This window comes from Falco rusticolus, chromosome 10, assembly GCF_015220075.1.
Source record: "Falco rusticolus isolate bFalRus1 chromosome 10, bFalRus1.pri, whole genome shotgun sequence".
In the NCBI taxonomy this organism is placed as follows: Eukaryota; Metazoa; Chordata; class Aves; order Falconiformes; family Falconidae; genus Falco; species Falco rusticolus.
The window spans coordinates 20,085,422-20,101,155 of NC_051196.1; the positions used below are offsets into that span (position 1 = coordinate 20,085,422).

A 15,734-nucleotide genomic window follows, 5' to 3' on the forward strand; every position below is an offset into this window, starting at 1 on the left:
TGGCACAGAGCAAAGCTCCAACTCAAACTCTACTCCAGCTCTGCTGGCCCAAAGATGATTTTAAGCTGGTTCCATGCAGAATGAGCCTGCATGTTGCAGCCCTGCATTCTTGGAAAAAGAGTCCTCTGAGTGCACTGCAGGGGCAGGCTCAAGCAAATCCAGCCCCCAGGTTTAGTTAGCTCCTGCTAATTAGCTGATACCTAACAATAAGGCAGAAATCAGCCAATCATCTGGTAAGTGATATCTTGCCTCTGTTTACAAAACCGATATGTTTTGGCCTCCTGCAGCCATGAAAGCATATGCCTTATCTGGTAGACTGGGTTCTTTCCTTTGAGTGAGAAACTAGCCCTTGTTGGCTCAGAACCTGTGTTTACCTTGAAAGCTGCTGGCGACCCAAATGCTCTTTGGTCTCTGTCTACATAGGACGCCCTCTGTGAACTGGTTGGAGTCTCTTTCTCAGTTTTATTACATATTTTTATTAGTATGTTACATATGGCTTTCCTCCCATAGAAAAGTGAACCCTGTCATTTCATTGCTGCTCTGACACAGATTTTATTTTACATCAGTCTTAATCTAGTCCTCCTTGTTTGTCCCAAGTAGTTGTTTTCTCAGTTACTTCATTCAGCACTGGAAACACACATAAAGATCAAACTCCACATTAAAATTGCTTTTTTTCTATAACTAATGAGCTTAAGGTCATATTTCTATAAGAATATTATTAATCCTAGCAATATCCTTTTTATATTTTTTTTTTCCTTCTGGCTAGTTCAGCGAAGCAGTCAGATGGAATCTCAGCTTCTCATACATAGCATTTGTGAAGATAACTTACAGGAGGTATGTAAACAGCTTAAAGATGCCAGCTTCTTGCCTATCAGGAAAAATACTTGTATGCATATGTGCAAGTAAGCATTATTGCTTGAAAAATGTACTTATCCATACGCTTTTTTTTCTAACTTTTACAGAAATTTCAAAATGGTCTTATCACAGTTGGGGAGTTTTTTACACTTCTTCAACTCCATATTCCTATTCAGAAGCCCCGGCATAGCCATCTTCCAGCCAACGTGAGTATCTGTCCTTTGATGTACATAATAAAATTAACCTTACATTATATTCCTTTTGGGGTTTTTTTTGTTTGGCTGTTTTTTTAATTATTTTTATTTTTATCCACTAATCAGTCTGTATTAAAGGCCTTTAAATGATTTAAGCCCAGAAGTCAGTTCCACCTTGACAAGTGTTAGACACTCACGCTTCCTCTTTCTTTGCTTGTTCACTTCTGGTAAGTCTGATGCTTTTTTTCCTCAGTACTGCAAAACAGAATAGATTTCAATCTCTGCAAGAAATACCGTATGTATAATCAGGATTATCTGTTCTTGGATAAATATGCTAATTCTTGCATTTTTTAACTTGTTTCAAGGATGATAAGTTTGAAAGTGAGGATCAGAAGTTCAGTCTAACCTTTTCACTTTTATCTTCTTACTATGTCCATCAGCTGAAATCAGAATCCTGAAATGCCACTCTGCATTCCTGCTACTTGTTCTACTCTATTCTTCACCATGCTTCATGGTGACATTACTACTCTTTATTTCTTCCCCTTAAGTCTGTTCTGCCTGAATGCAGTTTCAGTATCCTTATCCTGAAAGGTTTCCATTAAATTCTTGCAGACATGGGAACAACTTTTCTTTTGCATGCAGACAAGTACCACGCATTGGTGGTAACTGGATGCTGAACCAAGCAATCTTTTTTGCAATCATCCTGAAAACAGGGCCTTGTCATTTGTTTTCGGTAAAGGCACCTTATTTTCATATAAACTTTGTTGAGACCAGTGTTTTGGACTTGGTTATTTGTATACATTTGTGTAGACAACTGAATTTCTACCTGGATGCTGGGGCTGGTCTCTCTTACCTGTCTGGATTTTGCAAATAATCTTTGGAAGGAATGGTACTTATGTAATGAAGTAGTGTGAATGAGCTCCTTAGTTTTCTGACATATATTATACTGACGTGGAAAAGTTTCAAGTTTCATAAACAGGAAGTTTGCAAAATTGCAATACTTAACGCTTTTTTAACAAAGTGTATGGGGATTTAGTTCAGATGCTTCTGTTTCTGGCTGCTTACTATGGTTTCTACTGGCAGACTAAACAATGCACTGGGGCAATGGAGAAGCCATCCTGGAAAGTGGAAAATTTTAGCAGTGTCTGCATAATTTTGACACTGGAGTTTCTTCTGTGTCGGTACTTATTCTAGAGTGCTGGAGAACTTTTCAGTAGTCTGTTCAATGTTAAATAAATTCTAATGAGATTTGATCTTCCTTCTTTCAAATGAGTGGCGTGACACCTGTTTTGGTAGGAATTTTTGATATGTCTTTATGATAATAACTGTAAGAGTGAAGCAGGTTTACCATGTATGAAAAGGTGTGGTCAAGATCATATTCTTCCCATGGAAAGTGGTATATTTGTGAAAAATCTTTACTTGTGAAATTAACTCTTGTACTCCAGATTAGTTGAAAACTGGCTCCTGTGTAACCAAGTCTCACTGCTCTAAGATGTCATGTTATCAGAGCAAATGCATCATTAGAATTTTCACATAAGAAATATAGTTATTTTCTGGGAAATAAGGACTGCAACTGTGGACCTTGTTTTGTTAGTTTGCAGAAAGCCAGTGCCTACAGCTGGTTTGCCCTGTCTGTGGGGCACAGGTGCTGGTGTGCTGTTCTGCCTTTCTTCATGGCCTTGTTCCTGACTGAATAAAATTTCTGTGTGTCAACTTAGCAAGCGCAAGTAAAAAATCTGTCCATTTTAAAGTTCTTTAAAACTGTTATGGCAAGAATGAAAATTGATTAAAAAGAACTACAAGTAAATTAATATAATCTGTATTGATTAAATTGCTTTATGACTTTAAAATCTCTTCTGTTTTTCTTTAAAACACTGTACTGTTTTAGTTAGTTTAGTTTACACTTTGAGTATGCAAATTGATTCACACTGACCTGTCTCTAAATATTAATCAGGCTTACAAAAGTCTGATATTATTCATTAATGACTGATCTCTGATAAAAAACAAACACCATCTCCCCTCTCCACCCCTGCAAAAGCCCCCAAAAACTTTCTCTGAAGGGATGCAGTTACTATTGATTATTTACGTGCTCCAGTATATAGGTAGCTTGCTGAAATACCCTCATTGTATTTATTTGATGTGCCTAAGATACATTGAAAGTTGTGAACTTTGATTCTGAATCAAGCATAGCTATCTTGTTTTATTCTACAGCAAACATCACTGGGATAACATTATGTGTGTTTTTCAAGTCTTCATCTAAAAGAAAGTTACCCTTTTCCAATTTTTGTCTTTTTTTTTTTTTTTTTTTTGAGCTCTAGTGATAACGTGTATGTCCCAAAAGGAAGTCCATGCTCAAACATGAGGAAACATGAGGCATAAAAATGGAATGAGCTATCTAAGGTTATATGACTAACTTGTCTCAGAATGAAATAAGACATGTCCAGGATGAAAACAGTTGTTTAAGCATGTCAGGCTTCCTTCATTAGGGTTCGGATTTCAGTTTTTGTCTGTTCTGCAAAAATAAAGATTCCGGGCCTTTTACTGGTTTCTCGACATGAATTGTTTGGAAGTTACTGTTTCTGAAAAATATATGTGTCTCTTTCTTCACAATTTTTCCCTCTGTTTTTCCCCAGTGTGCAGTCAGTGCACCACCTACTCCAGAAGACCTCATTTATGGCCAGTATATTTATCGCCCCAAGCTGCGTATTTATGAAGAAGACTGCCAGGCCCTTTCTCAGATGATAGATGAGTAAGTGTTTTTTCAGCCACAGATTATATTAGTAATTCTATTTTTTCAGCTCTGGTTGCATGCAAAGTGGCCTGAAGAAAGTGAATACATTACATATGGGAAAAATAAAGAATTACAGTTAACCTACTTTTTGCTGGCAGCCAGGTTATTTACAGGTTTAGACAGTATATAGGGTTTACTCTAAGGGAGGAGTAGTGGTTATGGAGATAATTAAGGTTTGATTTTTCCTGAAGTAATTTATCTTTTACTAATGGAGTGCTTCAAAATGCATCAGAAGCGTTAGACTAAAACTTTTAAAATTGTATCAAAAATGATCAAACGTAGAAAGCAGAATCCCAACAGGTTATGGTCTGTTGTTTGTTCCAATTTTCCAGCATTCATTAGATTGAAATACAGTTGTCATGCTTTATTTTCTTATCTGGAGGACACTTCTGATCTGGTTCGTTATGCCTTTAGTAACTTATGTGCAAAATCAACTCTTATAATATAATTAAAAATCAGTAGTAGGATTTTTTCACAGCCTCATTAGCACCACTTCCTATTCCTTTGGCTCTCTAACTTTCCACCTCCTGTTCAGACCTGCCCTCGACAAAAAGACTGTAGGCAGTGAACTTTGTATTATGTGCTAGAGTGTCACAAACATGGCCTCCATTTAACCAAGGCTTTAGAGAGTCTCTCCAAGATGTAAGACCCAAATAAATGAAAATATTTACATTTTCATTAGAAAAGGGGAGTGAATTGTATAAATACCAATGTGCTGCTTTATGTGTTTGGTGCAGCTGCAACAAGACTTCCAACTTTTTTTTTTTTCTTCCACATTTCAGGTTAAAACTGTATGCAAATGTCCAGGATCAACTCCTGGTGAATGTGAATAAGAGCTTGTGGGAAGTAATGAGAACCTGCTCTGATGAAGAGGTAACACTGAAGGAAGAATTAATGTTGTTTCTTACATAATGAAGTAGTAAGGTTAATTTATGTATTCAAATAAAATAACAACCAGAATGGTCACAGAGAATAACGGTAGGCAGGTAGGTGATAAAAGGCAAAATTTCTGAATAGAAAACTGCTATGAGAACTTGTGATATGTCAGAAGAATGCGGCGATATGTGCCCTTTCAAATATATAAAAGAGAATATGTTGCTGTAAAACAGAAAAGCCATGATAATCAGTATCAAGTTGACAGTGGTATATCAATATTGATATATCAAGTTGATAATTCAGGTTAGTTGAGGGCAGAAAAGAAAAGAGAAACTTTAGATGGACTTAAGCATACAGTGCAATTTTGGAAAGAAAAAAATGAACAGCTCTTACTATAGAGACTGTTGCTTCACTGGTGGAGCTGAATTTTGTGTTAACTTACACGCTTATTTAGTTCAGAAAGACATGATTTTGCAAGACATGTAATGAACAGAAAATGCGTGTCATTATGCAAAAATAAAACTGGATACAGGATTTGGAACGCAACAAAGTGTCATATGCAAAAATAAAAGATGAGGCCAGAGGGTAATTAAAGTAGAATACTAATGATTATGGGCACAAAAAGCATGAAGAAGAGATTTGCATGTCAAAACCAGAAAAATTATTGATGTATCCCAGCCAGAATTGAGAAGGTAGATCAAGAGATTCTGGTTTCTGTTGTTCTAATGCAAAGATTAAATATCTATTCAATGACAGTAAAGAGTCAAAATTTATAAAAGACTGTATTTTTCATAGTTCATAATTAGATTGTTGTAGGATATCGCTGAGGCTAGGTTATTAACTAGGTTCAGGAATAATTACACTTAGGAACAAAGAAATCAACTAGAACACTTAGTTTAGCTCTTAGAATAACAAAATTTGAAAGCTTACTAAGCAAATCTCTACCCACTGCAATTAGAATGATACCACCCAGTGGAAATAGGCAGATGACAAACATTGTAGAAAAAAGCTTTTCATACATTTTTCTGCAGCTTTTGGACTGACAGCTGTCAGAGAAAACATTGACCTGCATGATCTGTAGCTGTGTTCTGTTAAAACAGGTTTTAAGTTTACTTCTTGTGGGGTTCAGCCTGGACTTCGTGAGCATTTCAGTTAGCCTCCTTAACCAGAACAGGGCAAGTGTTCTAAATAAACCTCAAACAACTGGGATGATGGGCTTAATGAAGTTGCTCTGGTTTTTAGTAAAAGCATCTCTTTAGTTATTTGTGCAGCTCACTGTTTGAGTAAAGGTCTTGTTGGATCTTTGCAAATAAAATAATTTACTTCAGTAGGCGGCTGTGCTTGAATTAACAGGGATTGTCCAGTCTTAAATTTGCTTTAATTTGCAAGTGGCATGTAATACTGCTACTAGAGAAATTGGGTGTTGGGAGGAGCGGGGGAGGGAGAATGAGTCTAAAGGGTCAATTGAACAATCTTTTGATGCACGTTCTTCACTTTCTCTTCTGTATTTTCTGTTTGTTGCAGCTGAAGAGCTTTGGAGCAGAATTGAACAAAATGAAAACCTGTTTCACCAAGGAGAATAAAATCTTGGCTCACAACGAGAAAGTGACATTGTACAGGAAATTGCTGCAAAGTGCACAGGTAATTTGTCACAAGGCTGCAGAGGCTTAGCTATTTTGTCTTTGACTGTCAAGTGTGGGAGCCTAATCATTATATATAAGTGAGCATTCTCTTGAAAGTTTCCTTTTTATTAAACGTACTTCCTTTTTATTTATATGCAAATATCTCACACATTGGGACAGTGACTTTCTTGCACTTACACTATAGCAACCTTCTGCCTAGGGGTTTGGGCAATTAAAGTAACAGGTGAAAAATGGGAGTATTAAGAGAAATGCTATCAGAAATTAGCTCTTTATACTGTAGTAATCTCACTATTGGTAACTAACAAGGAAATGCAAAAGTAATGCATTGTGATAGGTATCAGAAATTAAAAAGCTGGTTAAAAGCTCTAGGCATTTATTAATTTCTATGTCTTATCTCGTCCCTTCATAAGAAAAGTCATTAGGAAGATACATTGTTAAGTATCTAGTACTTTCTTATGCATGGCTGCTGCCTTAGTGTTTCTCAGTCTGCTCCTTTGTTCTAATGACAGATTAGATCAGTTTCTTTAATTAGTTTCTTAACAAGCAAAGATCCACATAATGGTCTCGGAAGACAATTCAGATTTTTTTCAAAAGTCATTGACTTGAGTACAATTTTCCTACCTTAGGAACAACATGGAAAGCTACAGTCAAGAATAGAAAAGATGGATGAATTGTTTGAGGAGGCAGAGAACTGTCTTGTTGCTCTGGAAGCAGGTATGTGTTTCCAAACCAGTGACCGATAATACTGATTTCTCTATTTGTTTGCAGAGCTGCTGTTCAAATGGTCAGTTCAAGATTCTGTGTTTGGTGGTTGCTTGGAATTTTACATTTCCTTTGTTACAAGTATTTGCTAGGCCTAAATACCTTCATTTGTGTCTGCAAACTTGTCTTGTGGGTATCACTTACACATCATATGAAGAACTTGGGAGTATATCTGCATTGAAATACAGAATTATAATTGTAGCCTATGAACTTGTAACCAAGCTGGCTAAATCTGCTAGCGATAGCAGTACAGCTAGCTGCCAGCATGCAGTTCAGAATGGCTGCAAAACCTGCCAGCGATGCTGCAATTAGGCAAGACTAAGCTTTGCACTCCAGGACTGTACTGTTTTAGCATCATAGCTGGATGGTTTAACACTTGTTCAGCTGTGTTCGCACAAGCTACAGTCAGTACTTAGTCAGCACTGCTGCATAATGATGCTCTGTGTATTTTCACTTCTTCCAACTGAGTTTTCTTCCATTGACTTTAGAAATAGAAATCAAATTGCACAGTAGCAGCTTTGAAACAGTGCAATAAAAGGAATTTTCCTTGCTATCTGTTACTTTTAGAGGCTTTTGGTAAATACCCTTCCAGGTTTTTGTACATATTTTTTTTTTCTTAGTTAACTTTGAAATAGTAAGATTTATAGAATCCACAGACAAATAAAATAGAATGTAAGTATTGAATCTGGGAGTTCTGCAGAAACCTGATACTTCTTTCCCACAGATTCTGACTGGGATGAATGGGAAGCGAACTGCAATGATGAAAAGGCAGAAGGAAAAAACCTAGGGAAAGGTAATGGTACTAGCTGAATGGCAGGCTTTGTGGTGTTTTTCAGATTCTGGAGAGGGTAATACTCAACCCCAACCCTACACACTACTGTTTTCTGCATTGGATATACCTAATTGCATAGATGTTAAAGTATGAAAAGGACTGGTTTTCCCCTGGAAAAATGGAGTTTAGAACTTGGTACAGTGTGACTTGAAGAGTGTGCTGACTATCATATTCAGCACTTCAGTTGTTCAATAATTAATAACCTTTGTTGATAGCATATCTGTATCCAGGTAGGAGTAACAGCCATCAAGTTGTGATCCTTCATATTGTTAAAGAACAGTGACTGCACAGCAAGTTAGGGCTTTCTTTGCTGCTCTTTTCTCTCATAGCTTTTTTCCTTTTCTCTTAGAATTGGAAAGCCTCAAAGCCCAAGAAGAGGAACTTCAAAGGTAAGATATCAAAGATGATCTAAAGACTTTAAATAACATGGGCACATCCAGGTTTTAGAGGGTTGGTGATTTTTTTTTTTTTTTTTTTAGCCAATGTGCTACATCTCATGTTGTTGGTTTATCTTTGCAGTGAACTGTCAGATCTGGAGACTCAGAATGAGCAAATGCTTGCTCAGATGAACCAGCTAAAGGAAAAAGAAAAAAGCTGCCAGGAACTCCTGGAGAGAGATGAGTAAGGTTTTATTGTGATCACCTAGTTCTGGGGCCTCACATTTGTATATAAATGTTTTTTTGGTTTTGGGTTTCCTTGTTACTTGATTTTGGGAAATCTTTGGGTGCCCATCTCCTCACTGTCTAGTATAAGCAAAAAGCCTTGGTGAACTTCTGTGTGTGATGCGCTGTTTTTCTATTAACAACTTTGCAGTGATGTTCTACATTCAGTCTTTCTATACCCAACTCTCCAATTCCAAAATGAACATTTATGTAAAAAGAATAGTATTGTGCTTGCTTTCTCAACAGATTCTTAACATTCTGTTGGAAAGTGAAAATTTCATTGGTACATTATGTGGTAATAGCTGCAAGTGCACTTAATACTCTGATGCTTGTCCTTCAGATCATTGTTTTGATTGGTTGGTTGAAACTTAGGGTGATGGTGTTTCTTTCCCCCCCCTCATTTTTAGCTCCACTGAGTGGGAGATTACTGAATGGAGCGAACAGCAGGCAGTCTTTAATTTTCTTTATGATTCTATTGAACTCACAGTTGTGTTTGGACCCCCTATAGGTAAGTTGCAAAACTGGTATGTTTCAGCTTTATGAATTTGAAAGGTTAAATAGTTATATAATAGAAACCTAAAGTTTCTGTATTTGTGGCGATCTGCTAAAAGGAAATAGAAAGCACACTACAGCAGCAGCATGTAACCTAAGAAGTGGCTTTCAATGTGCTTTCTATGGAAATTCAGAAAAGTATGTAATGAATGGCTGTTTCTGAAGAGGAAGAGCTATAACTCCAGAACTAAGTATGGAAATAACTACTGTTGGGTTTTTTTTCCTTCTCAGATGGTGATGTTTTCGGTGAAGATCCTTCCAGAAAGATAGTTAGCCTGAACTTTGAATCTTTCTTGGATGGTAAGATTTTATTTTTTTTTTAGTAGCTTGAAAGTAGCTGCTGGGATAATCTGTTCTTGGAAGGACATCTGTAACTTTGTGGTTTATCTGCTAGTGCATTACAATACTGCTTTAAAAGATTTCTGGCAATGTGTTTTTCTTTTGTGTTACAGAGGAAAAAGCTCCACCCTCCTCATGCTTAGTCCAACGACTCATCTTCCAGTTTATTGAAAGTCAGGGATGCTGGCAGGAAAAGTGTCCCACACTGTACCACTTGCCCCAGGTAATGTTCCAGAAAAGCCTGCAAGACTCCAGGAAAACATTAAATCTTTTCTATCACAGAGAACAGGGCTGACACTGAGAACAAAAGCATCCTAATAAATGCTCCATCAATGCAAATCAAAATCTGCTTTGTGAATATTCTGAGGTGCAGGGGGGAAGTACCTGTCCCTGAAGGCAAGAGTCCTAAAAGCTGTGGTTTCTTCCTTGTTTGCTGCATTGATATCCGCTTGTCTTAGTGATTTCTTAAAATCCCTTTTTTTCTGAGAGTAGAATTTAAATAATTGAGCTGAATGCTGTTCTGCTTCCTAGAAAATTACTGGCTTAAATTGCCAAGAAAAACTTGGTGTTCCTGCATGTCTGTGCACCCCTGTTGACAGAGCTGAAGGGAGAAACTTAAGGCTAAGCATGTATAATTGTTGTTAAGCTTGTACAATTTCAATTTCACATCCAAACTCAGATAGCAGTTGAACTACTATTTTTTTTTCTTTGTATTTTCTAGGATAAACAGTTTTCAAGTGTCACATAGTTTACCAGCCTTACTGCCAATGTGATTGCTTTTCTGATTGCCCGCTCAGGTTCTTCATGACATCTCTTTGGTGGTGAGTCGTTGCAAGGTCTTAGGAGAGGAGATTGAATTTCTGGAGAGATGGGGTGGAAAATTTAATCTTCTGAAGACTGATATCAACGATACAAAGTAAGTAACTTCAGATGGAGTTTACACCAGTCCTTCAGAGAGTGTTTCTAGATAGAAACAAAACACTGAAACATTTTCAGTTTGGTTTTCTTCAGATTGAGTTTTTATGCAACTGCTTTTAACAACAACCTAATTTATTTTAATACAATTGCACTATAGTATCTAAATGCATGAAAATTAAGCTGTTCTTGGATTCAGCCATTTCCTTACTATCATATAACCTCTCATTCCTTGCGGCTTTCCTGTTTGACTTGACTCTCTTGCTTAAAACTTTAGGTCAGAGTGTAGCAACGGAAAGGAAACAGAGCCAGGAATTTACCTGTACCTTAGTACTTTGTTGCTTCAGCCAAGCAGAATTAGTTGTTGAAGGAGAGATACACTTAAACTAAAGTCCCTTTTCTTTAGTTTTCATTTTCTCATACTAATTCCTGATTTTGTGACATCTCCCAGTGGAACAAGATAAATACAACTTCACCTTATCCTTCTGTTATTGATGCTTAGCCTTAATTAAGAAGTGGCCAGTTAACCATCTTTGCATGCCTTGATGCTGTTTCCATAGGTTATTCTAATTTTGTAGTACCCTTTTGCAAGAGTGGTGTTCTACTACATGCCAAAATCACCTAAAAGCTCTATTTAGTTAAGGCAACAAAACAGATGCAAGGGCCGCCTGTGCTCAGGAAGGTGCAAATTGTGGGAGATTTACCTGGAAAACACCTGTGTTTGTTCTCATTTATGCTATCCCCAAGCATCTGCTTCCTGGGCACTGTAGCCTTGGTGATGGTCTTACCCATATTTACAATAAAATTCAACTCTGGCCTTCCTGCACATTGTCATAGACAAGAGTACTGTGCTAGAGAGAAACTTGGCCTGATTTACATAGGGTTGGATGCATGAAACATGAATTAGATTTATGAGATTGGAGGTAAACCAGTCCCACTTCAAGCTCCAGAAAACTTTAGCTACCTAGGAATATTTTATGTTAACTAGAAAACATATTTTTTTTTTTTATACTTTATACTCTCCCATAATTTTTGACAGGTTCTGTGAATTGTGTGTTCATTAACTTTTTCTGTGAGGAAAACTGGGGGTTTGTATTCTAACTCAGTGTTAGAGTGCTGATAGTATCAGAGTGGAAAGTTTCTTTTAAGCTTATTTATGAAGTTAGCCTATGCTGGAACTCTCTAGAAGTTCTTGAGCTCGTTGCATCAATTACAGCAGTTGCTTTCCCTTCTGGAACCTAATTCAAAGGCGGTGGCGATACATTTGGATATTTTGTATTGATCTTTTTGTTTTTATTTATTTTGCATACAGTGTGAAGCTTTTGTTCTCCGCTTCCACAGCTTTTGCAAAGTTTGAGTTGACCCTGTCTCTAGCTGCCGACTACCCATCTGCCTCACTGCCTTTTACTGTCCAAAAACAAATTGGCAATGTTGGGTGAGTTGAACAGAAAGAACCACTCTGTATGACTTAAGTTTCAAAACAAGGATGGGGAATTAAATGCTCCATATCCTCTCAAACACGTGTGATAATTGTATCTTTCCCCAGGGAGGAGGAAATTTCTGCTGTTCTCTCCGGTATACCAACTGGTTACCACTATCTGCGGAGAACGGTCAGCTTGATTCATCAAAATTTGCTCCAGGATCCCAGATGATTCACTAGATCCACATGCAAGACTGAAGAAGTCAGAGAGGATATTCTTTGATTTTAGCCTTGTAAGAATTCAAGCTGTCTCTCACTGGAATGGGAGTGCTGTTAGCTACTTAGCTCTTTAGTATTTGTGTCTAATAACTGGTTGATATCCAGGATGCTTGATGTAGACCGCAAGTTTTATAGAAGCAGAGGTCTCTAAAGAGGAGAAGGAGGAATTTCTTATGTCTTTTATAAATCAGATCTGGTTTTGTCTTCTTTCAGCCACCAGTGGTCTTGACCTCCTTGTATATTCTTTCCTAGCGTAGCACTTTCATTTTATTCTGGGTTGATTTACAGAGATCTTGTATAAAACAATGATGGGTATTTTCTAAATCAACATGACTGGAATTTACTTTCACTGTCATTACTGCACTACTGTGTAGCATTTTAACATACCACATCACGTTTCATTTTTTTTTTTATAGTTTCCTGGAACCCCTCCCAAAATGCAGAAACTATAGTCCGGCTTCTGATTAACTAAACTTGTCATAATTAACCAGGTGGCCAAAGTCAGAAATACTTCTATCATAAAGACTAAAGACTGCTGTGCTTGACCACAGACTTTGCAGTGCAGCACACTCAAAGCCATCAGGTCCCATCTATGTGATCCTCTCAGACTAGAAGTTTGTTCTGATGTTCAGTGTTTTTGTCCAGTACGGTCTATCTCTTGGTTCTGGTACATGGCCAGAGTTAAAGTTTTAGTGAGGAGATGGATCTGTTTAAATCTAGGAGGTATCAAACATCATTGGCTCAGGCCAGGTTGCTTTTGTATATAGTTTTAATATTATGTAGGTTGACCTGTTGGAACTGATCTAACCCTGGTTGAGTTTATCATGTAGAAGTACCTGCTATTTCTCAGCTGTCCATTCTGTAGGCAGATGCAAATTTTTATATCTGTAAAATATGTTGAATATAAAAATATTTTCATGTGTTTAAGTGTTTATATCTTTTTGTCTTTTTACCAATTTTCCTTCTATTTAGAAGATGGAAGTTCATTAAACGTCTGAATTATTGCTCTTCCTTCTTCAAGTTGTGATTATTGGCTGCTCTATTTAAACTTGTGACTGAAAACTTGCCTATTGCTATTGAAATAACTTTGTTACCTATTTGGGAGGACTTTTTGTAATATGAACTTCTTTGCATTTTGGTCTGTTTTTTCCTCTTGCGTTTCCTAGTGTTAGCTTTCAATGGCCTGGCTTTTACAGGGTAATTTATTATTTTTTTTTAATTAGGAAAATAGTGCCTAAGTTGCAAATGACTTGGGTATTATACCTGGAACGACTAATAAATTTTCTTAGGTCATTATGTCAGCATTATTAACCAGTAGAGGGTACTGCAGCAGTACTTCATGAGCGTTATCCAGCTTGGGCTTTTTTGTGTGTCTGGTTTCATTTTCTTCCAGCATGTTTACAAGCTAAAGAATCCAATAACTATGAAGGCTGAAGTGGGTTTTTGGTAGAGTTTATTATATTGCTCTGGAAACTGAATCAAAGATGAAACAAAGCAAAACAAAGCCATGCATTTGAAGTAGAAAAAGAGGATCAGGCAGAAATTAAGCAGTTCCAGGTTTATATTTAATTTATATTTGTATTTGGCATTCTTATTTAATCTCCTCTCAGGCATTAGGACTTAAAGTTCATTGCATCCATCATCTATAGGACTTGATGTATCACTCTTAAATCTTCACAGAGCTAACACATTTACAAAAAATATATATTGTTTTGCAAGCCAAATTTGGTAAGAACGCCATTACTAAAGCTTTTCACACACAGTGTTTATTGTAAACTAATAGTTTATTGTAAACTATTGCTCAATCGTAAAGCTGGATGTATGATGTTAGAGAACTCTTACTTCCTTCAACAATCCGCTGTAATTCATGGAGTAAAGCTCAGATTAGATCTCAAGTTATGGCTGTACCACTTGTAAGGATGGAGGGAAAGGTAAGGGAGAAGAAATTAATTATGTTTCCAGAATTAATTTACTTTTGTAGGGGGGGGAAAAAAAGGTCTATAGATGATGATTCTTATTTCATGTTTGGTAATCTAATCCTAGCTGTGAAAGAATGAGCAGTGTCATGTTTTCATACTAGTACAGTTGGAATGTTGTTTTGACAGTGGCTTTCTTTACTAATATCCATAAATTAATCATTAATACTGCACATTGTGTTACTGCATTTAATTTAAAGCACTTGGTTTTGCGCATTTGGAGATCATCCATGAGCACTTAAGACCCAGCATAAGAATGAATTCCAAGAGAATGTCAACCACATCCAAGTTCTAGTATGTTATGGGGAAAAAAATCTTTTATGTTCCTTCAGTATAGCTAACTTAAGACTGATATCTTTCTGTATATATAATGCAAGAGCCTCTTGTGATCTCTGCTTTGTTTTCTCAAATGCATGTTAAATTCTTTAGCTTGTTGGCAAAAGATTAAATAATGAGGATGCAAATTATTGTGCATTGTTAGTAATACTCTGCTTTCATGTTCCCAACTGGAGTTTTCATGGGAAACATTCCAAAATCTGGACAGAAGATGGAAACGCTAGTAGAGAACGTATCCATTTAAACATATGACAACGCTCTGAGGACTGTCCAAAAGTAAAATTAGAGTGACTGATCAGTTTTGCAATTTCAAGTAAGATGAAAGGACAGTCTAGTGCTAAAGCAAGTGTTCGGCTAACTCAGGAACTGAAGTAAAATTCCGGTATTGAATTAACTTACTTGCTGTACCTCTTTCTCAGAGTCCAAGGCACCTACCATTTGCAAACCATGTTCTTCAAAGGGCATCGTTGCTTCACATTGTTGAAATAGCTTCATGTATCTAAACCTGAACTCTGCAAAATCCCTAGTAATTTCTCTCCTTGCAGCTCTAGCGCTACTTCCTTTGCACCAACAGAAACTACTAACACCAGCGTTTGATACCCCAATGTTTCCAAGAGCTATGGAAGAGAAAAGACTTCTGAGTGGAAAATTATTTCTAAATAGGATATTTATACAAGATATGCTCCTCTGAAGATATAGCAAGTAAATGCAAATTGTTAGATATAGAAGATTTAGTTGCATTTAACAGCTTGGACTTTTATGCAGGCTGGTCTGTATTAATTCTAGTAGATTTTATTACTAAAGTTTTAAAATACACAATGACTGGATTTAAGTCAGTAGAGGGACCATAAAAAGTATTTCCCCAGACTATGAGATTCCAAAGTCTTATATTGTGTGCTTGGATACCTAAATAGAGTTCTGTAGAGACCAATAAAATTTCCTTTTGATACTCTTTTAGTGAAAGCTGACTCTGCTGTTCAGTTAAGCCACTTGAAGTTCTCTTCAGGTTGATAAGGGATTATTGAATTTTAAAAAGCCATCTTCTGCCATTGATCATAAACTGTTCTTAACATTCCTTGACTTTGTAATGCAAACGATTACAGGATTTCAATTACGAATGCCAACAGCATGCCGTTCAGTCCGCTTCTACTGCTGGGTCAGCAAAGTTCAGTAATGAGCATGACATATACGATATTCTGGTGATATGTTGACATCCTGAGCTGGGCTTGCTTGTTTTAGAAGAAGAAAATTAGGATTATTTTCTGAGTGCTTCCTCTTTAAGTATTTTTCCTCATTCCCTGC

General features: G+C 36.8%; 1 protein-coding gene across 2 annotated transcripts in view; it reads left to right on the forward strand.

The window, feature by feature from the left end:
• KNL1 (kinetochore scaffold 1) overlaps nucleotides 1–15,384 on the forward strand; it is a 30,994-nt gene extending 15,610 nt beyond the window's left edge. For both annotated transcript variants that reach the window (XM_037401722.1, XM_037401721.1), the window contains exons 12-26: nucleotides 767–834; nucleotides 963–1,061; nucleotides 3,683–3,798; nucleotides 4,623–4,713; nucleotides 6,241–6,357; nucleotides 6,986–7,073; nucleotides 7,846–7,914; nucleotides 8,303–8,342; nucleotides 8,473–8,574; nucleotides 9,023–9,123; nucleotides 9,399–9,467; nucleotides 9,620–9,729; nucleotides 10,304–10,422; nucleotides 11,734–11,856; nucleotides 11,968–15,384. In XM_037401722.1, coding sequence (XP_037257619.1) covers nucleotides 767–834; nucleotides 963–1,061; nucleotides 3,683–3,798; nucleotides 4,623–4,713; nucleotides 6,241–6,357; nucleotides 6,986–7,073; nucleotides 7,846–7,914; nucleotides 8,303–8,342; nucleotides 8,473–8,574; nucleotides 9,023–9,123; nucleotides 9,399–9,467; nucleotides 9,620–9,729; nucleotides 10,304–10,422; nucleotides 11,734–11,856; nucleotides 11,968–12,073 — 1,418 coding nt within the window. In that variant the 3' untranslated portion in view covers nucleotides 12,074–15,384. The remainder of the gene's footprint in view (nucleotides 1–766; nucleotides 835–962; nucleotides 1,062–3,682; nucleotides 3,799–4,622; nucleotides 4,714–6,240; nucleotides 6,358–6,985; nucleotides 7,074–7,845; nucleotides 7,915–8,302; nucleotides 8,343–8,472; nucleotides 8,575–9,022; nucleotides 9,124–9,398; nucleotides 9,468–9,619; nucleotides 9,730–10,303; nucleotides 10,423–11,733; nucleotides 11,857–11,967) is intronic.
• Nucleotides 15,385–15,734: the final 350 nt, after the last annotated feature.